This window comes from Phalacrocorax aristotelis, chromosome 8, assembly GCF_949628215.1.
Source record: "Phalacrocorax aristotelis chromosome 8, bGulAri2.1, whole genome shotgun sequence".
Lineage (NCBI taxonomy): Eukaryota > Metazoa > Chordata > Aves > Suliformes > Phalacrocoracidae > Phalacrocorax > Phalacrocorax aristotelis.
The window spans coordinates 23,806,877-23,833,703 of record NC_134283.1 but is presented as its reverse complement, the minus strand read 5'-3'; the positions used below and the strand labels follow the sequence as shown (position 1 = coordinate 23,833,703).

The 26,827-nt window shown below is 48.9% G+C and overlaps 2 protein-coding genes across 3 annotated transcripts; one reads left to right on the top strand and one right to left on the bottom strand.

Annotated features, from left to right (window-relative positions):
- Window positions 1-87: 87 nt before the first annotated feature.
- Window positions 88-8,428, bottom strand: COQ9 (coenzyme Q9). Its single transcript, XM_075101969.1, has 9 exons — window positions 8,316-8,428; window positions 7,060-7,228; window positions 6,308-6,443; window positions 5,809-5,951; window positions 5,453-5,537; window positions 4,159-4,263; window positions 2,118-2,273; window positions 1,657-1,710; window positions 88-197 (listed from the first exon to the last, which is right to left on the bottom strand). Exons 1-9 carry the CDS (start codon window positions 8,374-8,376, stop codon window positions 162-164), a joined length of 945 nt encoding a protein of 314 aa, XP_074958070.1. The 5' UTR covers window positions 8,377-8,428; the 3' UTR covers window positions 88-161.
- CIAPIN1 (cytokine induced apoptosis inhibitor 1) lies at window positions 8,367-16,546 on the top strand. Of its 2 annotated transcripts, none has more exons than XM_075101970.1 (9): window positions 8,367-8,493; window positions 10,834-11,009; window positions 11,316-11,468; window positions 12,821-12,897; window positions 13,171-13,339; window positions 13,548-13,621; window positions 13,952-14,067; window positions 14,594-14,660; window positions 15,241-16,546. In XM_075101970.1, exons 2-9 carry the CDS (start codon window positions 10,853-10,855, stop codon window positions 15,349-15,351), a joined length of 924 nt encoding a protein of 307 aa, XP_074958071.1. In that variant the 5' UTR covers window positions 8,367-8,493; window positions 10,834-10,852; the 3' UTR covers window positions 15,352-16,546. The 2 variants fall into 2 exon arrangements, with proteins under 2 accessions (XP_074958071.1, XP_074958073.1); XM_075101972.1 differs by lacking the exon at window positions 8,367-8,493 and adding an exon at window positions 8,592-8,883.
- Window positions 16,547-26,827: the final 10,281 nt, after the last annotated feature.

The following is a 26,827-nucleotide window of genomic DNA, read 5'->3' as shown; positions in this document are numbered from 1 at the left end:
GCCCGGAGGACCCGCCCGGAGGACCCGCCCGGTCCGATGCGTCCCCACCCCACTCCGCCGCCGGTGACCCAAAAAAAGAATCCGTGCTAGTCTGAGGTGCGGTTTTATTGGTTCCGGGGAAGGGCCGGGCGCGGCCCGCAGTGACTCTCGCCGCTGCCTCCTCACCGGCGCTGGTTCAGCCCCGCTAGGTTCCGGATCTGTGGGGTAGAGGGAGAATGGGGTTTAAGTAGCGGTGCGTCGGGGAGGCCTTTGCCCAGCCTTGGAGGTCTCAGTGTTGCTGGGCAGCAAGTCTTACTCCAGAAGAGGCTGCAGGGGTGAGGGAAAAGAGAGGAAGGAAGCCTGTGTGGCGCCGTTTGTGGTCTCGGGAGGGAGGTGAATGCAAAAGGGTTGGAGAAAGATCGCCCTATATCCAGCCACAGGCATTCCTCTGACCTGAACCTGCTCTCTAGGCCAGTAGGTTTCAGCTTGGCTGCAGACGGCAACAGTGAATTTAAGTCTTTGAGGCATTTAGCTTGCTTGCCCATTTTGCAGAGAGCGGGAGAACTCAGCACACCTGTACAGTGCTCTCAGATGTGGGAGTTTTGGACTGGTTGCCCCCAATATTAATGAACTGGGATGATTTTGCTCTAAAATCAGCTGGCTGCAACCGACCCCCTTTCAGAAGCAGCCTAGTTCCTCCTGTTTATCTGTGCAGTGGATCTGCTGCGTGGACACACTAAACATCCAGTAATAGGAGACATCTTGGGCCCAAACTGCAGGGATGCAATCTGCAGGAGAGCATCCTGTTGACGTACAAGAGCACAAACAGAGCACAGGGATTTCTCTACTGGAGGATCCTTTTGGCCTACACAGGTGTGAAAGCAGAGGGAGGCTGAGAAATGCTAAAGATATGGGATGATTCCACCATAACTGCAGAGGGAAGGAGGTGGGAAAAATTCTTGAGAACTCCTTCATACAGTAAAAATTATTTCTAATTTATGTTTCAGCCTGTTTGTCTTGTACTGGTAAGCACAAGGAAAACGTACTTCTGATAACAAGGAAATAACGTTGCTGTGAAGTGCAATGGGAGTGTCCAAAAATAGAATCACAGGGAAGCCCTGAAGCCCTTCAAAAATCATTTTTGGGTACGCAATGGATTGTTTCCTATCCCAGAGGAAGTGCGGGTCCCCCTGCACGGACACAAAGTAGTCCAGGCTGCTACCAAGAAGTGAATGAATTCTTTAAAGGACACTGCAGTCAGCTGACCAGCCCGAGGAAGTCACCCTGCTGTGGCTCAGGGACAGGTGCTACCTCCCACACACCACAGGGACACGGACCTTCCGTCAAGATCTCCAGTACAGGGACTAGCAGAGGAAGAGATCTGGTGACAAGTGACCAAGACCAGTTGTATTTATTCTGATCACCTGTCTCTCACCCCTAAAGCTCACCCTGCAGACTTAAATTTTTTATACCCTATCACAAATTCTTGCACCACAAAACAGTGAACTAACCCCAAACTACCCAGAAAAATCATCCTTACATGTACTTCAGTTATGAAAGACAATTCTTTTTCATGCTGTCCTCTAGATTTGGGAGGAAAAACATACTGACATTCATCATGGAAGGGAAGAGAAACAATTCTGCCCTTACAGCCCTGATGGTTTCAGCATTACTTACAGTAACTGCAGCTCCCATCAGGCCCTGGACAACTGCTTCTCCAGTTGACTGTACCTGGGAGACACAAGGAAAACATGACCTTTCGCTTTCTTCTGCAGTTACACTTCTGGCCACCCAAAAACAGAGACATAATGCATAACAACACATATTTGCTACAGAAAGGTGCTCACAGAAGCCAAGCACCGCAGACAAATAATACCCAGAGATAAGAAATATGGAAGAGATTTCCTGGGAATATACATCTCCTAACCATTGGGCCAGTCTGACAAATGACATGTCATTTTCCTAGAAAATACATAAGCATTTATTGATGTTGAACTGACAGCATTTATGCCATCACCCACCAGTACAAGGCAGTCTCTCAGCAGACATGATTTGCACAATCAAAAAGCCAGGTCTGTCTGCATATATATCTGGGGGAGAAGGGGGACGCTGCACGTACACCTTGCCCGTAACATTACCTGATGAGCTGTATTGCCCATGTTCATGGCATCAGCTACTCTGTTTTCCAGGAAGCGCCACGTGTCCTCGAAGTCAGGGGATGAATCCTGCATCATCACCAGTTCAGTGGTGTTGTAGACACCAGTGAGCACGGCCCGACGAGTGTACCAGTTAAACTGCAAGGGCATGAAATGAGAGAAAGGTGTGACCTGAGCGCAGATCAAGAATGCAGTTCACGATGTGATGCAGTGGGCCACCAGCCAACACCGGCATCTGACAGCACAGCTGTTCCCGTGGCACCAGACAGAGGTCACAAGTACAGTGTCTAAAACTGCTGAACAAAATCCTCACCACCTGCTTCTGGTTGCAAGGAGGCACCTGCAGTAGACAGCAAGGAATTCTCCCTTGCCCAGGTAGCCTGAGCGCATGGTGCAAGAGTTCATCTTTACAGACTGCTAGCAGACAATGCAAAGCTCCGATTCTATATCTGATGAGATGAGAAACGGCTATATTTAGTACTGAACTTGAGCTGCAGTTCGCACCAGATATGAGCACGGAGAAAGGGAACACACAGAGGACAGAACTGTGTGAGCCTGCACACAGGGATACACCTTTCCCAAATTCTATCATTGAAATACCAGTACTGCCTGCTGAATCATTAAAGGCAGTAGTACGCTGCTGGCAGCAATGCTGTAGGATGTGCTACAAGAGGTTACACACTGCAAAGATGCACAAATAACTCAAACTCTTCAGTTTTTCCAGTTGCACTTGCACCACTGGCAGGCAAAATATACAGACATTTTTAAAAACAAGTCTTCAACTTCATTCACTGCTGTTACAGTGATTAAACTGTTTGGGTACCTGGAAAAAATACTGGTTCTTCCATTCACAATTACAAAGCAACAGAGAAATTAAAACACTGGCCTTGATTTTGAAAACAACAGTTTGCTCGAAAGCTCTACTGTCTGCACCACAACGTGCAAACTTTCATACGGGGAGAAGCATGAGGGGTGTTGCCACTTGCAGCTGGATCTCTCAGCGGCCCAAGACTAAGCTGTTCATGTTGGTTCTCCTCATGCTCCAAAAGAAACACCTGAAAGGGTCTCTGAGGCATGGGCATACTCTACCTAGCTCCTGGCATTGTGAAGAGGGCTCCACTGCAAGTGACATTAAACCCCTTAACTGGGAAAGAGGGAGGGGGCTCAGCACGACAGCTTCCCAAGAAAAATCTTGTAACTGGTCAGAAGGTGCAAACAAAAGACAAACTTTAGAACCTCTCCTATGTCAGTGAGGAGACTTTAGGAACAGTCAGTGCAGACACTGACTCTGACATGTTGATTTGACTTTCATAACCCGTGAGGGACTTGCAGTTCCTGATGCAATCACAGTCTTTCAGTTCTCTTCTGGTATATTCCTTTAATTTTTCTGTCATTTATTTTTCACTGCAGTAGCTTCTCTTTTATACAAAGATAAAAGAAGCTTATTAAAGTAGTTTGTTAAAATGGTTGATTTAGCTTTTCCCATCTCTCCCTACATCTATATAAATTAATTTATTAATTGCTTTAATTAAGGTTATAATTTTCCTTTATTTCCTGCCAGAAACATGAAAGCTTTAATAAGCTACTGGTATTTTTAGGCAGGTTCTTTAAAGGTCTTTCAAGTCAAATCTGGAAATGTTACTGCCGGTAGAAGAGACAGCTGCTTCAACAGGGACACTGCTTGCTCACTGAACACTGTATCAACTTCTTAGTCTCAAAATCTCAACAATTTTGTGTCTTCAACCAAAAAAAAAAAGGCACTTAAAAGAGTCTAGGAAAGTAGGTCCTTTTAATTTGCACTAATCCCATTGGCACTAATTTGCATATAGTCCCATTGGCTCTTAAGTCTCTTTGGAAATTAGGCTATACCTTATAAGGACCCTTGGGTGCTTCTGAAAATGTCTTCCTCATTCAACAAACGTATCATTTCAAGGGAGCCATGGTCTGACGCCTACTTCAACCCATCATTTTGCTGAAGTGATGAGGGGTAGAACCAGCCAGTTTGCAAAGCACAAAAACTTACATCTGTGGACTGGTCTCCAGCATAGTGCCATATATCATCGATCATGCTGGTGAGGAGGTTGAGGCTGGAAGGGATGTTATGCGGGAGCAACAGGATGCTCAGAGCCTGAAAAGGAAGCAGACAGATGAATGGGAGAGTCAAAGAGAGGATGTAGCATTACAGCAGACCAACAACGCTCTGCTCCGTTATCTTCTCCCTGTTGCTGTTGACTTGTCTCCTGCTCCCAGTGAGAAGTCGTCCCAGACCTTTTCAGCCAGCACCAGTCCTTCCAAGCGGCAGGGTTTGCAAGGAATGTACAGTGTGGCAGCCAAGCTCAGGCCTCGGCCTATACTGCAGCCCAAAGCTTCCCGCTCAGCTCAAACACTACTGTGTTGTCTCTCCCAAGCTGCCTCTTCAGGCACAGAAACACAGCACAGGCTGAGCTGACTCACGCTTGTGCTGTGCCCCTACAGCCAGGGAGTCAAATCTCATTTCTCCAAATTTGACTTTGAACTGAAAGCAGCTACCAAGGGCAGAACATCCAGCTATAATGGCCCTACTGGGATCCTGCAGCCTTTGAATGTAATAACACAATGCCAGATGAGTCACAAACCACCCACATCCTTCACAGGCCAAGTTATGCTAATCTGGAACAAAAACATGAGTCCCGTCTTCTCTCTCTGCAAGGAGCACCGGATTTGGCTGCCCAGAGGCAAGCGGTGACTCTCGACAACAGAGGCTGACTTTGCAGCAATCTTTGCAGCCCAAGGTTGGGAACTCTTTGCTTGTTACACAATTCAATTCCCTTCTCACCCTGGGAAGAAAGGTTTGAGACTGAAATCTGAATTTTGAGGTACGGAGCCCCCTCAGTTCACAGATCTATCCTCAGGTTGCCAAGGGTTTGTCATTCGCACTCTAGGCAGGCAGTTTCTTGCAACAAAGCGGTAGTTCTCCATTTCCAGGCATCAGACGATACTGGTGCAAAACGAACAATTCTGTGAGGAGCCCAACTTGCCGTGACACTGCAAATAGGACTGAGCAGAGACATAGGTTATCCCCTGGGAATCCCAGATGGGTGGAGTGAAGGACAGAGAGGTTTGCCTTTCCGGAACTGCAAGAAATAGTGGTTCTAAGGACACCTGTAGTTGCCTTCTTCCAAGACAGCTCTCCTCTTGAAGGGTATGAATCATCTGAAACCAGCACGGGTTTAATTTGCAACCCTGAACTACTCTGGTGGAGAGACTACGTTGAAGGCCACAGAGTGTTTAAAATAAACACACACAAAAAAAAGACAATCTTGATATTCACTTTATACCTGGGGCCATTTCTCAATATATGGAATCAGCATCCGCAATCTAGCTTCCACAGCATCCCTCAGGAATTGATCTGTAGGCTTCCTCCTGGGTGAGGAAAACAAAATACAAGTATGAAGAACATGCAAGTTAAGCTCAATTCTGAACCAGAAAGATCAATCTCTTGCCTGCCTCAGCAATAGATATGCAAAGTATTACATATCCTTCATGCCTCTGGTCCAACTCTGTGTCTGGGAAGGTGGTTCTATTTGGGTAAATTACATTTTTTACTTAAAGTAGCTGTGTCCCAGGTGGCCTCTCTGTCTATCCAGTCCCCAAGGCCTGCCAAGGAAGATGTCTTTTCACACCCAATACTCACTCTGTTTTGCCCAGCTGCACTAATTTTTGTTCCTGCTCCAGCAGCTCAGACAGCTTGGTGTTGCACTGAGACACAAAGTGCAGGATCAGTTCACTGCCATCACTGTGAAACATCCCTGCGGCAGCAACAGACAGGCCCAAGGTCTGTAGGGAAGAAGGCAGAAGCACAGGCTGGGTCATGCACTGCTAAGCAGGATCCAGCTAGAAAATACACTGTTTATTCTGTGAACGAAGTTATATGAATTTACACAAAGCAGCAGCGCATTAAAAAGCTCTTCCTGTACATGTTTTTCTCCCTTTAAGATCACTGCTCTACATCATGCCTTAGTTAACTCTGACAGGGCTATCCCAGAGTAGCTGGGACAAATTCCTGCCCAGTACCATTCGCTGATCAGGGTGCACTGCCCAAGAGTACGTGGGGGAAGCATGCAGGCCTGGCTGTGTTTGGACTTCAGCTCCATCCAGTTTTCAACCGGTTGTTTGCTTCTCTCCCCGCATACCTTGGCTCCCTCTGCAATGGCTTCTGCAGTCCAGCCATGTTCAGGCACAAACTCCAGCGCTGCTGTGAGGATTCGATTCTGTAGCTGCTCCTCGCTCTCATAGTCCTCAGACTCCTGGCCGCCCTGGCCAGTGTAACTATGAGAAGGTATTGTTACAGTGAGGGGAACATCACCATCAAACATAGCAACCTGGACTCTGCCACTCACTTGATGCCACTGCTGTGTGCAGGCATGCTTTGAGATCTGCTTACTTATCTTAAATCTCATCTCCTCCTGTAAAATCCTTCCATTTCCAGAAAAAAGGATTCTTAACAAACCTTTGCCATGAGAGAAGAGAAAAATAAGGGAGGGCTCAATCTAGGTGCCTACCTGGAGACCAACCAGCCTCAGATGCTCCCTCCTTTAAAAAAAAGCTAAACTATCATCTTTTCCAATGGGAGCTTTATAGTTATAGGCACATGGACAACAAATTGTCCATATTTTGTGTAGATTTACACAAAAATCCAGAAGTGAAGGCTTGCACTTTGCAGACCAGAGAGGTTCCCTCTTGAAAGCAAGTCCCATCCAGTCTCCACGGCAGACAGTGGAATTTGCACTGTCACAGCAAACCAGCCCTCCAGATGCTGCAGTCTGAGGCTCCATTAACTCTGGATCTCATTGTCTCTGAGTATCAGATGCAAGTTTCAGGAAAGCAGGGCCTTCTTCTGATCCTGCTGTCAGCAGAACAGCGCTAAAAATAGCTAGTGAGTTACCTGGGGCGAGGGCCCTGAGGTTCCTGCTCAGACTGGTGATCGGTTGGATGTGAATCGAACTGCTGCTGAGAGGAAGATGCCAACGGCTCCTTCTGCTCATCAGAGACTCTCCTCAGCACCGCCGAGGCCTGGAGAGGACGCTGTGGTGGGGAGAGCTGGCACCTGACCACTGAAAGGGAAACCAAGAGACTCAGATGTCTCCTTCCAACAAATGGAAGCACACAAAATTAATGTGAAGAAGAGTTGTGGTAAACACAACTGAAAAGAACATAAATTTGTAGACAGTCTTTTTTTCACATTTCCAAGAAGCACCCGTCTCAGCTGAGCTCACATTTACTTGGTTAAAATAAAGTGAAAATGTTTTGTGAGGAAAAGAACTGCGTAGATGGCACATATTGCAAATAGAAAGGACTTTCCCAGTCTTGCACTGGAGAAGAGGTACACAAGCATGCGCTCAGTTCCCTGCAGCACACCCCCTCTCCTTTTGGGTCCCTGGTGAAGGAGGGGAGTTAGAGGGAGGTGCCAACCACTGAGCTCAGGGCAAGAGGCAAATAACACTCTGGAGGGTGAGCAGTCAACAGATACAACACAGCACATTGTGTGTTTCTCTGATGACTCAAAGGCAATGTGGCTTTCAATTACGGCTACTCTGCAAGAATCTTTAATTTAACTGCAGTAAGGTTTGGGTATTTTGTAATAAGCTGGGGCTGCACGGCCCACACTTTCAAAAGAGACCACCACCAAACACCTCCCCCCCCAACACCTCACCCCCCCCCCCAACACCTCACACACACACACACACACACACCCCCAACCCCAACCCAAACCCAAACCCCCTCCAGCTCCCTCGCATGAGGCGTGGGGCAGTTTCAGGGCCAGGGAGGTGTGAGGGGCCACCAGGCCCCAGGCCCGCTGGAGGGGTCTCCTCTCACCAGCCCTGCACAGCCCCCTTCACCCAGGCACTGTATCCCCAAGGAAACCCTCACGGGCCAGGCTGCGGCCCTCCACCCGCCCGGGGCCCTCCACCGCCGCTGTCAAGGAGGCCTCACCCGGCTGCGGGGCCTGGGCTTGGGCCTGGAGCGGCCCCGCAGCCCCGTGCCGCCCCCTAGCGGCGGCCCGCCTCTGCCCTTCACCTCACCTTCCCCCCCGCCCCGCCCCGCCCGCCGCGGCGGCCACGGGCGCGGCCACGATCACGGGCGCGGTCGCGGGCACGGACTCGGTCACGCCCCTCCCAGCCGCGCCCCCCGCCCCCTCACCCGCGCGGCCCCGCCACAGCCGCCAGCCTGCCCGCCGCAGGCCGCCTGCCGCCGCCGCCATCTTGGAAACGGGCAGAGGCCGATGACGCCACGGGGGCGGGACGCGGCGGTGACGGCGTCAGGCCGAGCCGAGCCGAGCTGAGCTCAGGGAGCGGAGCCGAGCCGAGCCCGTCCGGAGGTGAGCGGGGCCGGTGCGGGCCGGGGGCGCCTCTCAGCGGGCGGGCGGGGGGAGGGGAGAGAATAGGGGAGGGGAGGGGAGGGGAGGAGGGGAGGGGGGGAGGGAGGGAGGTGCGGCGGGAGGCGCCTACCACGTTGGGCGATACTCCCCTTTTTCCCTTAAAAAGACCCTCCCGCGGCCTCGTCTGAGGCGGTCGCCGGGGGGCTCCTGTGTGAAATTCTCGTTCCTCGTCCCCGTACCCCCTTCCCGGCGCTGTGCCTGAGAGGTCCTGCCCCTTCTGTGTGAGGAGAGGTGTTTCAGTTGTCCGGCCGCGGTCGGGCCTGTCTCGCCGCTGCCGCAACCCGGGGGTCCGTCCGGGGCCGCCGGAGGCTGCCCGCTGTGCATCGCGAGGTATGGAGCGCTTGGCAGGCTCTGCTTTACGGTTTTGACATGCTAAATGCGGTATCTTTTTAATCTATTGAAACTCAAAGCCGCCAGTATTGTTTAAAGTCCCTTCGTAGCCCTGGTTTGGGCAGTCCTGTTCCTCAAGGACTGTTAGATGTGTGTGAAGCGAAGATAAGGCCTACTCCCCACCCGTGCCTAGCCCAGGTCCAGGCCTTGGGCCTCCTTCCTGGCGCGGCACAGAGCAGCCTGATCCCAGCTGGCGGGAATCCGCCCCGGTGCGACAGGAGAGCTCTTGCTCGCCATCTTTGCCAAGCCCTGGCCAGCCAAGCACTTGGTTGCTTAAGCAAGACTAGGTCATTGTATTCTAGAGTTGGAGATACTTAAAAGGAAGATGGCTGGTACATAAAATCTTCCATTTTAAATAATTTCCACCTTCTGCTGGAAAATAGAGGGGAAAAGTATCCCCCTGTCATTGCATTAAGAGCTTGACTGTGCATTCTTTGACAATAACTCCTAGCCTTTATGCTTACTGAAGGCACATGTCCTGTCTTTGAGGACTACGGTAACTTCTGACTTTCCTTAGATTGCATCTCAAGGGACTGATGCAGGCTGGTGTTGTTGATATAGTCTGGCCTCTGGCTGAAGCCTCTTCCCTTATGTTGTGCTGACGTTATGTTTAGCATCTGCTGGCATATCTTATTTGTGAGCCTGTCAGGAAGGGTCACAGCCTGCTGTTCTGGGAGGAAGGTGTGACTTTGGATTTTTTTTTGTTTGTTTGTTTCCAAATTAGCTCAACAGCTTACATATCTCTTGAGGTTTTCAGCCTTGTCTTGGGAAAAGTGACTTTTTAATGGGATTAATACTTGTGTTTACTGGTATTGCTATCAGTTGTAGTTACTTAGCTTGCACTGCATATGCATGTGCATGCAAGGCCAACTGTGAGGTGCTGTAGCATACATCCAAGAACTTTCTCTCTGTACTGTGGGCTGTGTTAGCACTAATTCCTACCAGAGTAGCTCAGACAAGGCACAGAGTTGTCCCATTCTGAACTCGTGTGCAGTTTCCAGGAGGTCCACAGCACTCAGAGCCAGAGGAACAGCAGGTCAAAATCTGCTCCACACCTGACTGCAGGCCACTGAGTTAAATTTGGTACAGCATATCTGTAAGCTATGCTTTCACTACACCATGGTGGTAATAAGGTATTGCCCAGGATACGTAATGTAATGATTTCTGGTAAAGGCTTTGCTTACAACAGGCTCTCCTGAAGTAAGTGTGTAGCTGATTGAAGACACGCTGGGCAACTAGTGTCCTCACCGGTGCTTTCTGTTCTCTGAGCTTGTGTTAAATTAGAAAGAAAATAGGTTTGCACCGGATAAGTACAGTGAAAGAGGCTAGGTAATTGGTTTTAGTAGTTGGTGCTGCTGCAACGTTATTGTGATGCTTCTATAGAACAGATTTCCTTCAGACTCTGTTAGGGATGCAATCTTTTTATGAAATATTAGTGCAGACAGGTTTCTCAAAACTGTCACTTCACTGCCCATTCTGTTCTCCTTCTCCTTCTGTGTAACTGCTCACCCAACACCACCAAGGACAAGAGTTGAACGAGCCTCAACCTGGAATGCTGGATATGCCAAAGCTACGTGTTTTCCTTGTATTCTTCTTGTACTGTGGAGGCCAACTCCACCAGGTCATGTCCTGAGTAGGAGAGAAAAGGCAGTGCTTACTGTCAAATAGTTGTCACTAGTCTGGAAATTCAGAAATCCTGTGTCTGTCTCGTATTAGACTCTTTAAAGAAAGCAGGTAAGTTTGGTTGTTGTTTTTCTTTTTAAGCATGGCTTGCAGTCTTCCTGCAAAACTAGGCTCTGAGCTGGATAGAAGCTGAGGTTCATGCTGCATTTGGCACTTACCCTTCCTCTCTATCTCCTCCTGACCCGTTCCTCTGTCTGCCTCTGTCAGGTTTGCTGCTGCTGTGGAAATGGGGGAGTACGGAGTTGCGCCAGGCCAGCGTGTGGCCGTCATTTGGGACAGCTCCTCGCAGGTTGAGGCCCTGAAGGATTTGGTGGCTAAAATTCAGGCACTGGTGGGAGCTGATAATCGTGTGTCTGTGGAAAACATTAACCAGCTGTCTCAGTGTAAGAACGAGCTTAATTTTTCACTGTTTCGTTTAAAGGGAGAGGGTGCTTCTGTTGTGTGAGCTGACATCTTCCTTGGTTTGTAAGTCAGCATTCCAAACAACAATAGCACCTACTGCTAACCCTTAGCACTGGCTGTGGAGCAAAGGGATATTCCATGGTCGTGCTTCCTATGACTGGTGTCTTTATTCAGTTATTGCTGTTGTACGCAAGAATGAGAGATGAGGAGGGAGGTAGAACCAATGTATTAAAGCTATGTGTATATATGTGAAAAATTGTACCATATTCCTCTTTCTTTCTTTTCAGCTGCTCACAGGGAGTCCAGTTTTGATGTAATTCTCTCTGGCGTAGTACCAGGCAGTGCAGTGCAGCACAGTGCGGAGGTACTGGCAGAAATAGCGCGGATACTTAAGCCGGGGGGCCGTGTCCTCCTGAAAGAACCGGTGGTTACAGAATCAGGTGAGAGAATCCACATCAGCCTTGCTTTCATGGCAACATAGCAATTCTCGTGAGGATTGGGCTGAAATGGAAAGGACAGGAACCCTGATTGACACTCAGAAATTTTCATTCTCCTGACACAGTAATCTGAATAGCAAGGTTTTTGTCCTGTGTTTCAGATGGTAGCTGTCAGAGGTGTTTGCAGTCACTCTCCTTCTATCAAAAGTGCTGGATAGGCTTGTTCCTAAACTATGATGAGAAGCTCAGTTGACACTGGCCTTCTCCTAGGGTGTGCAGTGTTAAATAGTTGCAGATGTTGTGTTTCTGAGGAGCTTCTGAAGTGATTTTAAAAGCGGGTGACAAATGCCAAGAGAAGTTGTCTCAGAAGCCAGCTGAGAAATAGTTACCCAGAAAAGGTAGAGGTGTTTGGACTAAGCTCTAAGAACAAAGCCAGAGCACCTGCTGTGGGGCAGCTGGAGGAACATGCAAGGAGGTTAACAAAAGATTCTCTGTCATATACTTGACCTGCATTCAAGCCTTGCTTGCACAGGGAGCTGGTTTGAATGGAAGTGGGAAATGATATGCCACCTGATAAGAACAAAAGCATCTGTGCTGATGGTGTGTCTGTTGGCACTATCTACAGTGCTGAAAATGGCGATGTAAGTCGCAGCAGAAATGCCGCCTTCAGGTTGGGAAGACTTGCCAATGCTTTGAAGCTGGCAGTAGCTCTGTGGTGCAGGGGGGAACACCTCAGGGACAGAACAAAGAACATGCAAAGCCTGGAGCAGAGGAGGTTTCTTTTTTCCAAAGCCACATCTGACAGTCTGGAATTTTGTGGACTTGGAATAAAGTGCAGGTGGGACTAGTGAGAGAGGGTGAATGGATTCTGTTCAGTACAATCCTGTGCCCAGGTGAAGAAGCCTGTAATGAGTTCTTGATTAAACAATTATTATAATAGTTTTTGCCTATGAGAACAGGCTCTTGAATCTCATGTTTCTGAATGTAATGTTCATTTAGGAGTTCATGTTTTGAAAACTTCATGCATTGTTTACTTTTAGGGGTTTTGTTGATTGGGTTTTGGGGTGGGTTTTTTTTCCTTTTTATTGGTGGGTGTAAATTGGGTTGAGCAAAGTTTTGGCATATATAGATAAGATCTGGAGCTAGAACGGCCTTGTGACCCCATGCTGTTATTTTAATGAACAAGCTGCTTACGCTCTTTCTGATTTGCTCCTGCTGTCAAGTAGAAAGGGCCCAATTTTAAAGCAGAGGTGTGACTTGAGTACTTCCCTCTAAAGCTCTTGCTCTTCCAGGTTTCTGAATGACCTCTATTCCCTTTCTTCCCTCCTCCTACTTCCTGCTTTTGTGTCTTCCAGGAAACAATAGTGCAATCAAAACAGCAGCCAAACTGCCTACAGCTCTGACTCTCTCTGGCTTGGTGGAAGTGAAGGAGGTATGTATGTGTGAACCACTTCCAGAAGCTCCCTCATGCAGTTACCCTGAAATGCAGATGGCGATTCCTGGGGGCTTGATGGGTGACAAGGTGTTGAGCTACCCTGGTTTACTGTAAATGTGCATGGACACTGCCTGCTACAAATGTTAGTTACTGCAGAGGTAGTGTTTTTCTTTAGGATTGAAAATGCCAATTGTGTGTTCACTGGAATGCTTGACTCAGTGTTGAAATAAGGGGCTCTGCATGAGATCAACCTAAAATTTTACATTGCAGCTGCAAAAGGAAGTGTTGACCCTGGAGGAGGCCCAGTCAGTCCGAGAGCATTTGGGTTACCAAGGCAATGACCTTATCATTGTTCAGATAGAAGGCAGGAAGCCCAATTTTGAAGTGGGGTCCTCAAGTCAGCTCAAACTTTCCTTTGCCAAGAAACCTGGTCCTTCAGGTAAGGAGCAGTGTATGCTAAATGTCTGGATTTCCTGCCTCTCAGGTGACAAGCATCCCTTGGAAAAGGGAGAGGGCTCCGGGGTAGGGAGTACTACAGTACAAAAATATGAAGCTGAGCTTTCCAAAGTTGTTTGAACTCTATTTCTTGGGAGCAGATGGGGCAAAGGCTGGAGTAACTACTATTTCTTCCTTTGTTTTGGCTCCAGGAAAACCGTCAGTGGACCCAGCCGCTGCCAAGCTATGGACACTCTCTGCCAATGATATGAATGATGAAGAGATGGTATCTGGTCTTCTTTGTGAGGCTTTGCTGTTGTTCCTTCTCTCTCCTCTTCTTTCCTACTCTAAATAGCTTCGGTCATGCCTCTTGGGAAGCTTTATGACTTAAGAGGTAGAAAAGCATCCCTAGGGCAAAATATCTTATCTACTGTGTGAGGTCTTGAGATCCCAGAGGTGTGGTGAGGGCAGAGAGGAGACATGGATAAGAGGGCACAGCTGCAGCACTTCAATGCTAGCACTACGGATAGCACCGTTTCTTTGAACATAACACAGCAGTGACATTCCCGACTGACAAATCAGTTTCCTGCATGTTGTCTTCATGGTGTGTTTTCAGGATCTTTTGGACTCTGATGAGCTGTTGGATTCAGAGGATTTGAAAAAGCCAGATCCGTCATCCCTCAGAGCTCCATCCTGCAAAGAAATGGGCAAAAAGAAAGCCTGCAAGAACTGGTTAGTGCTGGGATTAGCATATTGGTGCACCTTTTAACTGCAGCATTAAACCCTTAGAGTTGGATGGATTTTAGAAAGACTGTAGACACCTTGCCATTCTTCAGAGCATGAAAGGTTCATGTCCTTTCTTACCTTACCTGTTTGAACATAAATCCAAATACAAGGAGAACAGAATAACCACACCAAAACTGCTACAAATTACCATGCTGATATGATCAACACTCTTCTTGAAGGTGGCTACACAGTTTGTCCAGCCTTAACTAAAACCCTGGTTTCTCAGATTTCAAGGAGAAATAGCGCACATAGCAAGTGCTGTGGAGTCATTTCTGATGCAGTTTAAAACTTGAGCTGTCTTAACACTTGTTCTGCAAACTGTGGTGTTGAAGAACAAAGCGTGAGAATCCCAGAGTCAGCTGTGTTGTGTGGCAGACTGAGGGCTGTTGTGCATGAGTAGGGCTGGAACAAGTGTTGGTGATTCACAACCTTTAAGCAGAAAGATGCAGGTGACTTCTTTATCTTTCTACAGCACATGTGGCCTGGCTGAGGAGCTGGAACAGGAGAAGAGCTCACAGCCCAAATCTGCCTGTGGAAATGTAAATAGTAATTTTTGTTTCTATACTGTGGTTTACAGTACATGATTTGTTTTTTAAGGACTGTGATCTTTAGTGACTGCTCCTTAAGCTGGCTTACTGCTTCCACACACTGCTTGTGTCGTTTCTGAAGAGCTTCAGCCTGTTGACCTATGCCCGCATGCCCCGACAGCGCATGCTGTCTCTTCCAGCGCAAGTGCTGCCCGTGTAGGAGTCAGAGCAAACAGCGAACCTTTACCTCCCTGCTGGTGTGCTAACCAGCGATCTGCTGAGGGACAATTGCCTTGTGGGAGCACAGGGGAAGCTGGTTGTGGTTAAGGGCTGCCCAAAACCAGCATGCAGCCATGCCCGAGCACACCAGATGGGGTGGAAACTCACCTCTTCCATGTGAGCACAGTGCCCTGTACAGCTCTGCTAACTGCACTGGCTGGGCATATGTTGAGAGGGGGTAGAAGGGAAATGGTTTCTGCATTGACACATGCTGAGGAGCTTGTTGTCTCTTAAGCTGGAAAAAACATTTCACAGGGAAAGAGGATGGAAATTTTCCCCTGATTACAGAAGGTGCTTTTCTTTCTCTTGCCAGTGCTACCTGGGGGATGCATTCCGCTGTGCCAGCTGCCCTTACCTGGGGATGCCTGCCTTCAAGCCTGGGGAGAAGATTCTTCTGAAAGAGAACCAGCTGCATGACGCCTAACAAAGATGTCTCTGGATGTCCTGCAAAGGACTTCTCTGCTTTCCCATCAGTCTGAGGTTCTTCCTGCAGTCCTCCTCATCCTCTCAAACTCATGTTCTCCAGCCAATACTGGAGAGGGACACTGTGGGCACTGACACTGCGGTGAGCTCATCACTTGTAATCAGCCTTGGGCTACCTGATAATCTTTGGTGACAAGGTGGTCTCATGTGTATTAAGCTTCATTTTATGCCTTGTTTTAGCTGGCTTGACTTGATACTGGGATGCTGGCTGGCACAGCATGTCCCACCAGCAGAGGGAAGTAGAACCGTGTCAGGTTAACTCCATGTGCTTGTGACAGGACTGGTGCTTCCCCATGCCCATGTCGTACAGCTCTAATTTGCCCCGACTTTCCCTGATGAATCAGCAGCTCTGGCTCAGCTCTCAAGGTGACACTGGACTCCTGCTCTCTTTGAAATTTGAACCTGCAGTTCCTTACCATGTGAACATGGCTCAGCAGCTCCTGTTGCAAGTCAGGAGCAGTGGGTACGCTTAGCAGCATATACTTTCAGCAGCATATGTGAACTCCTTGGTAAAGTCTGGCAGGCATGATGAATTCCAAGTGTTATGGGAGACTGCCGATGATATCCCCTGCCCCAACCTATTTCCATCAAAATGACAAAGATTCAGTCCCTCTGAGAAAACTCCTGCCCTTAAGGCAGGGAGCAGATTAAACAAGATCCGTCTTGTGCTCCCACACCTTTCTGTCCAACATGAACTGATAACAGAAGGGCAATCCGAGACTGTCGCCGCTCTTGGTGGTTACCAAGTGATTTAGCTGCAGTGTCCAGTAAGTAAGAATATAGCAATAATTCAATTTCTAGATGATCTGTGATCGCCATCTGCTCCCACTCCACAAGATAATGGCTACTCTTTATTTGTGTAATTACTGCTAGTGAAGCATCTGCGTAGATGCAGGATGAGGGAGCTGTTCACATTCTGTGCCAGGCTTGTGTCTCACCCAGGGAGGGAGAGAAGGAAAACCCAAAGCCAGTGTCTCAAGGGGGATTGCTTTGGAGCTCTTACTATACAGGTGTGACTGCTTCTTGTGTTGCTACCTGAGTCACACACTAAACTCATGGAGAGAGCTGGGATGAAAGGCTGTTCTGTTCTTGAAATAAAAGTGACCAATAGAAAAGCATTTGTTTTAAGACTGGTATTACTGGCGTTTTAAGCGTGTCTATCCTTTTACTCAGCCTCAGTGATGTCTGGAACTGTTTAAATATTGGGTTGCATCTTGGAGTTCTCTGTAAATTGTTCCACTGAAAACATGACTTGAATAAGTGATGCCCACTGGAGAGAACAGAATCAAGCTGCGTAGATCAACTTTTTTATTTGGTCTAGACTTCAGAAAGAGGCTTTCTCCTGGTTGAGTAAGGAGAAGGCAGCTTGAAGGGAGAGAGCCCTCGAGGTGTGCAAACCACACTGTGCATCAAGGGGCAGGTGCTGCAGTGTGAGCTGTGTAGTATGCGGTACTTACCTGGGAGCCAGAGGGGAATATGAAGGACTGGTGGCAACAGAGACCTCTGAGAGCTTGTACATAGAGGGACAGGTGCCCTCCAGCAAGAGCACAGCTTTCCGAGACCCCTTCCTCACCCTCTTCCCTGCCAGAGTCCCTGCCTCTGTCATCAGCAAGAACAACTCCCAGGGCGACACAAATCTTGGATAAACCTCCTGTCCAACAAACCTATTAGCGCTCCCATCTTGTCATCTAAAGAAATGGGTAAAAGCCTCTGCACACCTATGACCTTTTAGGGACTTTTTGCCTTTTTTTCAGCCTTACTGGTAGCAGAAGATCAGAACTCTGCATGCCTCCATGGGAGAGGTTCATGATAAAGGCACCTGAACTCTGCAGTCCTTTCAGGAGTAAATAAGAGAGGGAGGAGGCAGTGGCAGAAGCTTTTGTTTTACAGTGATTCACTGAACTGGAATTTAAACAAGCTGGAGGCACTTCCAGATACTGAGTTCAGTTAATGATGGTTGAGGCTGTTTAATCTTGTTCTCTTTAAACAGTGTTACTGGCTCTTGTTGTGCGAGAGGCACTCAAAGGGTGACAGTTTGTCAGCCGAGCATCAGGTGCGTGGGAATATGCTCCTGTCAGGCTGGTTTTGGGGAGTATTTACTCTTTGAGCCACCTTCCCTTGACTGCTACAGCCTCCAGCTGCTCTGCCTGCCCTCCCCTACTCCTTAAGTCTCGCTGCCCACCCTGTGCCTGGGAGGATGGCACTTGTCCATATGGGGTGAGCAAGCTGAGGCTGTGCCTAGAATAGGGTAGAATATTTCAGTTGGAAGGGGCCTGCAGTGATCATCTGGTCCAACTGCTTGACGATTCAGGGCTGAGCAAAAGTTAAAGCCCATAGTTAAGGGCATTGTGCAAACACCTCTTAAACACTGACAGGCTTGGGGCATCGACGACCTCTCCAGGAAGCCTGTTCCAGGGTTTGACTACCCTCTCAGTAAAGAAATGCTTCCTAATGTCCGATCTAAACCTCCCCTAGCACAGCTTTGAACCATTCCCAGGCATCCTGTCACTGGATACCAGGGAGAGGGGATCAGCACCTCCCTCCCTTGCAGCTGAGATGGTGGGAAGGGGGCTAAAAGGGCAAACTGAAGGAGGATTAACTGAACTCAGCAGATGCAGTTCAGGTCCCAATGTGCTGTTGAGCCAGCTGTGCATCACGGCAATTCTATGGTGGTCTGCAGCAGAAACTAAACATGGCCCTGCAGCAGAGTTAAGTCACTGTAACTTCAGCCATTTTCAGCCAAGCTTTTCTGGTTTTTTGCCCGGTAGCTACCTGGTTCCTGTGTTCCTCTGAGCTCTTTGCTCCAGGCAGCTGAAACCATCTTCTTGACAAGCGACCTGGGTTGGACACACAGTGCCAGGTATAACCCATGGGGAGTGCAGGACTGACCTGCATGCTTGCATCTCAAACAAGGCTGCTGAGAGCAGAAAGGGCTAAAAATCACACCACTCTGGCACAGAGTAAGCTGGGCAGCTGCATGTGCATTGGAACAGGGCCTCCGAGCACCAGCTCCCTTAGGCCAGCCCCTTGAGACCTTACTGGATCCAACCATTGCCTGTCTTCCATCATTCCAGTAGTGGACTTGCTCCTATGTCTCCTACCATGCACTTTTTCTTGTGAGATATTTTACTCTTTGTGTGAAGGTTTTTGAAGCATCATTCAGGTTTTATTTCTTTTGAGGGATTGTATCATCCATCAACCCCTGAAAGCATCCTCTCTGCACCGCTGCTTCCGGGAGTGTTTTAAGGCACTGCAGGCAAACAGGGCATGCAAAACTGGTCACTGTGAAGACGAGCATCTGCTCATCCCCTTCTTGGTGGCTTTGAGTCACATCCCTCTTCCCATGGGCTCGTTGGCAGCCTCATCATCCCTGTTGTTCCTCCTCCAAACCAGGGACTGGGCTAGCCTGGGGGATCCCACCCACATCAGGACAGGACTTGGGGCTGCGACATCTAGACAAGAGGGGTCCAGGGCATGGGGTTTGGTCCAGGACTGTTACCATAGGAATTCCCTCACTCACCTCTTCATATTTCCACCTGAGCAGCACAAAGAAGACAGACATGGGTTTTTTTATCAGCTTCAGAAGCACGGAAAGCTGTCTAATGTGATGAGCACAGGTACTGAGTGCAACCAGGTTGTAGGCAGGAGTGTCACTGAAATCGGGAATAAACCTTGTAACACCAATGTAGTGTTAAAAGGCAGGTGTTCTTTATTGCAGCGCTGGATGCACGGGGCATCGCTCCTCCAAGTGTGCATACCTTACACACTCTTCTCATGTGATTTATAGATCAAAAATACACATATTCATTTTAGCCATACATATTCAATATTATTCTCTTTGGTGATTGGCACAAACTTGCTCGCTTCATTTGTAAATTATTGTGCAGGCTCAGTTGTCCTTTCCCATTGTTCTCTTTTGAGTAGGTGGTATTACTTGGGTCGGTGGTCCGTGAGTCGGTGGTCGCGCTCTCCCCCTGCCGGAATTACCTTTTGCCTACTTGGCTCTTAATCTTGGCAGTCCTGGCCAGTTTTCTCAGTCCACTACACAAAACAACATATTGTCATCTTTTTCTGACAGAAGCACGTTGTCTGTTGTTTCATTCACATTAATGATTACCTAGGGACTAAAATACAGATCAACAGATACACTGATTCGTACACTCCATGTTCCCATAATATAACAACATCCCTGGTTGATTGATTTCATCATTTTGGTTACAGGAGTTACAGGGGACTGGGAGAGGCCCTGGTGCAGGGGGCATGGATGTGCCTCTCCTACCCGGTTTGCTCTGGACAGGCTGTTTCCCATCTCCAGCTATGTCCAAGGGGGTTTTTGCCAGCTTTTCTGTTCCACTGCCTCCCTCCAGTGGCTGTGCCTGCTCAGGATTGCCTGGTCCTTCTCCTGCCAGCTCTGCGGGCCCCAGCATGCAGCGAAATCCTGTGCCATCGGGTTCTCCCAGCGCCACTGGAACCAGTCCTGGTGAATGTCATCTTGGGGACATAGAAATAATCTAATTAACCAAAAAAAGGGCAGGGGGGAGGGGATGTTAAAATAATGAGGGAGGCTCCTCCAACCCTCTCCAGCAATAAAACTGAAACAGAGCGAATTGCCCCAGTTTTCCAGGGGGCTGCAAGATGCAGCCCTTTGTGCTGCAGGCCAAGTTCAGGAGACGCTTTCTGGAGCTGTTCATGGAGAAACACCCCAGTGCATCTACCTCTGCTTCCATACTCGCACCCCAGGATATCCCCTTGCATGGCTGTGACTTGGGGAGGCATAAAGAACTGTGGAGTTCAGCACTGGCTCTGTGTGCATGTCTGCTTTCCTCCCCTTGAATTAGAGCAGCTGCAATTCTTCCTGCTGGGAAGAAAACACATGGCTGTGTTGGTGGCCTTCAGAGGCACATCGATGCAAAGACCTAGAAGCTTTTCTCTGCACCTTTGCAGCTTGCTTTACATGTGCTACTTTGTTCTTAAATAAATGTAATGCCTGCTGCTAACCTTCATTGCCAGAGAAATGTGGTCTCCTGGATGAGAAGGAGATGCTCTGCGAGGCAGGGAGGGACGTGTGCCCTCTGCAGAGTGGGGATAAATCCTCTCCTTGTGCCTGGCCCAGACATCTCTGAGAGCTTCAGAGGTATTAAAGTCCAATGAACTTGCCAGCAGAAATATGATTAATCACCCAACGAATTAACTGCTCTTTTTCCTCAGCCTGAGCCGTTTTCCTCCCCCAGTGTCTTGCCATTCTTCCGACTCTTCTGGTCTCTCCTTCTCTGCTCCACTTCCTTCCACCTCTCTCTTTCTGTTGTTTTTCTAATTCTCTTCTGTTTTCTCTCTTTGCTGGCTTCTCTCCTACTCTCTTTCATGCCATCCAAGTATAATACAGACCCCCCCGCTGCCCCCCTCACCCATCCCTATTCTTTCTCATTCCTCTGCTTCTGCTCCTTGGCTTGTTTTTTCTTTTTCCCTTTCCTCTTTCCATGTTTTCTTACTGTAACCTAGGTCATGTCCCTGTTCTCCCCCACATGGATTCCTGCTGCTTTTCCACTGGGCAGGGAGCGTGGTGGAGGCCAGGTGGCTCCTGTGTGCTCCAGCACAGCTGTAGCTTTGCTCAAGACCTTGTGTTCTGCTGAGCCCTTTCTGCAGGAGATTTGGCTGAGGTCCATGTATGAACTGGGATGGCAGTTGCTGCAGCACTGAGGACTGGTCCACCACTGCCCAAAAGCACCATCATGGTGAGCACGAATCTTGGGGACCACATCAGGCAGCAGCTCCTCGGGAACTGCAGAGAGCTCCCTGCCTGCACCCCGTGGTACACCTCTTCTCCAGAGCCTGGGTGGCTCCTCTGCACTCTCCCCATGTGCCTGCTGCTATGTTTCTGCCCTGAAAAAACCCAAACTGGGAGAAGCAGCACTTTTACTTCTGTTTCTCTGCCTCGCTCAGGCTTCCTCTATGTGGCGAGCAATGCAGCAAGGACACCCTTCATGCTCCTGGCATGGAAACCCATCATGGACATCTCGCCCACCTGCCTTGAGTGCACACAAGGACAATGGGTACCTCTGCCCATTACAGAGGTGGTACGTGCATATTTGGGGCAGGAAGGGCATTGCATTTATTATCCCTTCATGCAATTATTTAACTGCTTGTGATAGCATCTTTCTGAGAACTGAAATTCAGAGGCTCAGCTCTGGCCGTAGCTGCTTCACCTTTTTAAAAATAGCTGATGGACAAAGATGCTGCTCTCACCCTTCCTGGCTGCACTTGCAAAAGCCCCTGAGATCTCGAAAGATTGTCTCAACTAGTTTCTTAAGCAGCCCTGGCTGCATTTCTTCACTTCCTGTTCACTTGTGTAACTGCTCCACAGCTATTTCACAGCTTCTTTCCTGGTTCCTTGTTAAAAATGCTATTCCAGATCTGATCCTCACTAATGCTGGGTGTAAGGGACGATGTAAAAGCAGCACTATGAACATCCCAGCTTTTCCCACCTCATCAGTTAATGACACTTTCTTGGTGAAGCAATGGGTCAAACTTTTCCTTTTCCTCCCTATTCTATTTAAGGCAGTTAAGCAAATGCAAAGCCTTTCGCAGCCCTTGTTAGTCTTAACTCATTTTGTACCTTAGCTTTCCAATGTTGCCTCTGCCATTTAGTGATCATGTCATTCTGCTCATGTCTTTTGTGTGTTTCCTTTCCTTGTGGCCTTCTTTTTTGACCAGTGGGATGCTGAAGATCTCTGCAGCTGTATGTGCCTCCTCTGAAGCTTCCCCTCTTGCCTCTGGAAAGGATAACTGGTAGCCAAGGCCTTTAATACAAGTCTTGGATGTCCTGCTCAGCTCTTCTTGGAGTCATGAGCGGTCCCTCTTACCTGAAGTTGTCTTTTTTTAAACCCTTTTCTCATTAAAATTACAACATTGGCCATTTCATGCTGTAGGAACATGAGAAGGGATGTGCTGGGCAAGCCCAAGGGCCACTCAGCCTGGCTATATAGAATCATAGCATCATTTAGGTTGGAAAAGACCCTTAAGATCACCAAGTCCAACCGTTAACCTCGCACTGCCAAGTCCACCACTAAACCATGTCCCCAGGCGTCACAGGTGACTCAACCACTTCACTGGGCAGCCTGTTCCAGTGCTTGACAATCTTTTAGTGAAGAAATTTTTCCTAACATCCAATCTAAACCTCCCCTGACGCAGCTTGAGGCCATTTCCTCTCATCCTACCACTAGTGACTTGGGAGAAGAGACCAACATCCACCTCGCTACAACCACCTTTCAGGTAGTTGTAGAGAGTGATAAGGTCTCCCTTCAGCCTCTTCTTCTCCAGACTAAAAAACCCCAGCTCCCTCAGCCGCTCCTCATAAGATCTGCTTTCCAGACTCTTCACCAACTTTATCACCCTTCTCTGGACATGCTCCAGCACCTCAGTGTCCATCTTGTTCTGAGGGGCCCAAAACTAAACACAGTATTCAAGGTGTGGCCCCACCAGTGCCCAGTACAGGGGCACGATCACTGCCCTACTTCTGCTGGCCACACTATTCCTGATACAAGCCAGGATGCTGTTGGCCTTCTTGGCCACCTGGGCACACTGCTGGCTCATGTTCAGCTGGCTGTCAACCAACAGCCCCAGATCCTTCTCCGCCAGGCAGCTTTCCAGACAGTCCTCCCTAAGCCTGTAGCATTGCATGGGTTGTTGTGACCCAAGCGCAGGACCTGCTACTTGGCCTTGTTAAACCTCACCCAGTTGTGCTTGGCCTATTGATCCAGCCTGTCCAGGTCCCTCTGCAGAGCCTTCTTTCCCTCAAGCAGATCAACACTCCCACCCAACTTGGTGTCGTCTGCAAACCTACTGAGGGTGCACTCAATCACCTCATCCAGATCATTGGTAAAGATATTAAACAAGACTGGCCCCAACACTGAGCCCTGGGGAACGCCACTTGTGAACGGCCACCAACTGGATTTAGCTCCGTTCACTACAACTCTCTGGGCTCGGCCATCCAGCCAGTTTTTCACCCAGTGAAGAATACACCCATCCAAGCCATGAGCAGCCAGCTTCTTTAGGAGAATGCTGTGGGAGACAGTGTCAAAGGCTTTGCTAAAGTCCAGGTAGATAACATCCACAGCCTTTCCCTCAATCATCAGGTGAGTCACCTGGTCGTAGAAGGAGATCAGGTTGTTCAGGCAGGACCTGCCTTTCATAAACCCATGCTGGCTGGGCCTGATCCCCTGTTTGTCCTGCACTTGCTCAAGATGTTTTGCTCCATAATCTTCCCTGGTACCAAGGTCAGGCTGACATGCCTGTGGTTCCCCAGATCTCCTTCCAGCCCTTCTTGTAGATAGGTGTCACATCAGCAAGCCTCCAGTCTTCTGGGACCTCCCCTGTTAACCAGGACTGCTGACAAATGATGGAGAGTGGCTTGGCAAGCTCTTCTGCCAGCTCCCTCAGTGTCCTTGGGTGGATCCCATCTGGCCCCATAGACTTGTGAGTGTCCAGGTGGCTCATCAGGTCATAAACTGCTTCCTCCTGGATTATGGGGGTTATTCCACTCCCTGTCCCTGCCTTCCAGCTCAGGAGGCTGAATACCCCTGGGATAACTGGTCTGATGGTTAAAGACTGAGGCAAAGAAGGCCTTTTCCTCATCCTCAGTGGCAACATTCCCTTCCGCATCCAATAAAGGATAGAGATTCTCTTTGGTTCTCTTTTTGTTGGTAATGCATTTGTAAAAATATTATTTGTTATCCCTTACAACAGTAGCCAGGTTGAGTTCGAGCTAGGTTTTTGCTTGTTTAATTTTCTCTCTGCAAGTCCTAACAAGGTCTCTGTACTCTTCTTGAGTTGCCTGCCCCTTCCTCCAAAAGTGTTAGACTCTCCTTTTTTTGCTAAGCGTCAGCAGAAGCTCCCTGTTCAACCTGGCTGGTCGTCTTCCCCACTGGTTCGTCTTGCAGCACTTGGGGACAGCCTGCTCCTGTGCCTGCAAGACTTCCTTCTTAAAGAAAGCCCAGCCTTCCCAGACCCCTTTGCCCTTCAGGACTTCCTCCTAAGGGACTCTCCCAACCAGTGCCCTGAACAAGCCAAAGTCTGCCATACAGAAGGCCATGGTAGTGGTTCTGCTGACCCCCCTCTTTACTTCACCAAGAATTGAAAACTCAATCATATCCGTGGTCGCTAAGACCAAGACGGCCTCCAACTGCCCCATGTCCCACCAGTCCTTCTCTTTGACAGCAGGTCAAACGAGGCACCTGTCCAGGTAGGCTCACTTACTAGCTGTGTCAGGAAGTGTCCTCCACACAATCCAGGAACCTCCCAGACTGTTTCTTCTTTGCTGTGTTATATTTCCAGCAGGCATCTGGTATATTAAAGTCCCCCACTAGAACAAGGGCAACCCATTGTGATACTTCCACCAGGTGCTTGTAGAACACTTAATCTGTCTCTTCATCCTGGTTGGGTGGTCTATAACAGACTCCTAGCAGGATATCTGCCTTGTTGGCCTTCCATCCTTACCCATAAGCACGCAACCTTATCATCACTATCGTTAAGCTCTAGGCAATGAAAGCACTCCCTAACATATAAAGCCACACCACTGCCTCCCCTTCCTTGCCTATCCCTTCTGAAGAGCTTATAGCCATCCATTGCAGCACTCCAGTCATGAGAGTCATCCCACCATGTCTCTGTGATGGTGACTGAGTCATAGTTATCTGTGCTGGTTTTGGCTGGGATAGAGTTAATTTTCTTGCCTGTAGCTGGCATAGTGCCAAGTTGATGTTTTAGTTGTTTTTAAGTAGTGGCTAAGTGTTGCTAAGTAGCACCTATAGGAGTTAGGGACCTTTCCAGCTTCCCATGCTCTGCCACCTGCACAAGAAGCCGTGAGGGCCACAGCCAAGACAGCTGACCCAAACTGGCCAATGGGATATTCTATATCATATGACAACATGACCAGTATATTAACTGGGGGAATTGGCGCAGGGTGGAGTGGTTGTGGCTCCAGGGTGGTGTTGGGTCAGTGGGTGGTGAGCGGTTGAATCACATGTTGTTTGTTTTGGTTGTTTATTCCCTTTCCCCCCTCCCACCTGGTTTTGACGCTCTCTCTTGTTATTTTTCTTTCCATTATATTATTATTGTTGTTGTTATTATTTTTGCTTTATTTTAATTATTAAACTCTTCCTATCTCAACCCACGAGTTTTCTTACTTTTACCCTTCCAATTCTCTCCCCTATCCTGCTGGTGGAGGAGTGAGCGAGTGGCTGTGTAGGGCTGAGTTGCTGACTGGGGTAAACCACATTACCCCAATGCACAATGGCTTCCAGCTCGCCCTGTTTGCTGCCCGTGCTGCCTGCATTAGTGCAGATGCACTTGAGCTGGGCTATCAGTTTCACCCCCAGCCCTGGCAGTTGAGGCCATTTCCTCTCATCCTATTGCTTGTTACTTGGGAGAAGAGACCAACATCCACATCACTACAACTTCCTTTCAGGTAGTTGTAAAGAGCAAAAAGGTCTCTCCTCAGCCTCCTTTTCCCCAGGCTAAAAAAGCCCCAGTTCCCTCAGCTGCTCCTTGTAGGACTTGTGCTCTAGACCCTTCACCAGCTTTGTTGCCCTTCTCTGGACATGCTCCAGCACCTCAATATCCTTCTTGTACTGAGGGGCCCAAAACTAAACACAGTATTCAAGGTGTGGCCTCACCAGTGCCACGTACAGGGGCACAATAACTTCCCTGCTCCTGCTGAGCACACTATTCTTGATACAAGCCAGGATGCTGTTGGCCTTCTTGGCCACCTGGGCACACTGCTGGCTCATGTTCAGCTGGCTGTCAACCAAAAGGTGGCCAGCAGACCCCTGCTAATCCCTTGTTGGTCTTCTGTCCCACCCCAGCCTCCCCGTCTGCTTCAGCCCCATGTCAGGAGGGTGCGGGATGGCCGCCCTCATGTTCCATACAAGTGCGAGCACTGGGTCTCCTTGCCATAAGGATAGGGTGGGAGCCATGGATGAGCAGTGTCTGCTTTAAGCCAAATCGCATGGACCTCCAGGCACATAGGTTGGAAACGGTCCCCCAGGAGCAATGGGAAGTGAGATGTTCCCTCATCCTGCTCATTCCTTCATCTTGCTTCCTTTCTGCAGCCAGGAGAAGACCTGCACATTTCCTTAAAAATCCAGTTCATCTTCCAGCTCCTTCAGGAGCTGCTGCTGAGATTTGGCTGCGTTTCATACCTGCCCATTTAACTTAGGCCTTCCCTTTCTGAGCTGGGGCACCACTAGAGATCTTCCTCCTCCTCTACCTGCTCCTCTTCCTCCTCCTCCATGGTTGCAGGTACCCAGGTGGAGGCTGGCAAGGATGTCCTACACTTCAGTTGAGCCTGGTTCTGCTCTGCATCCATGGGCAGCATCCCCCAGCAACCCTGATGCATCCAAAGTTCAACATTTTGACACTCACAT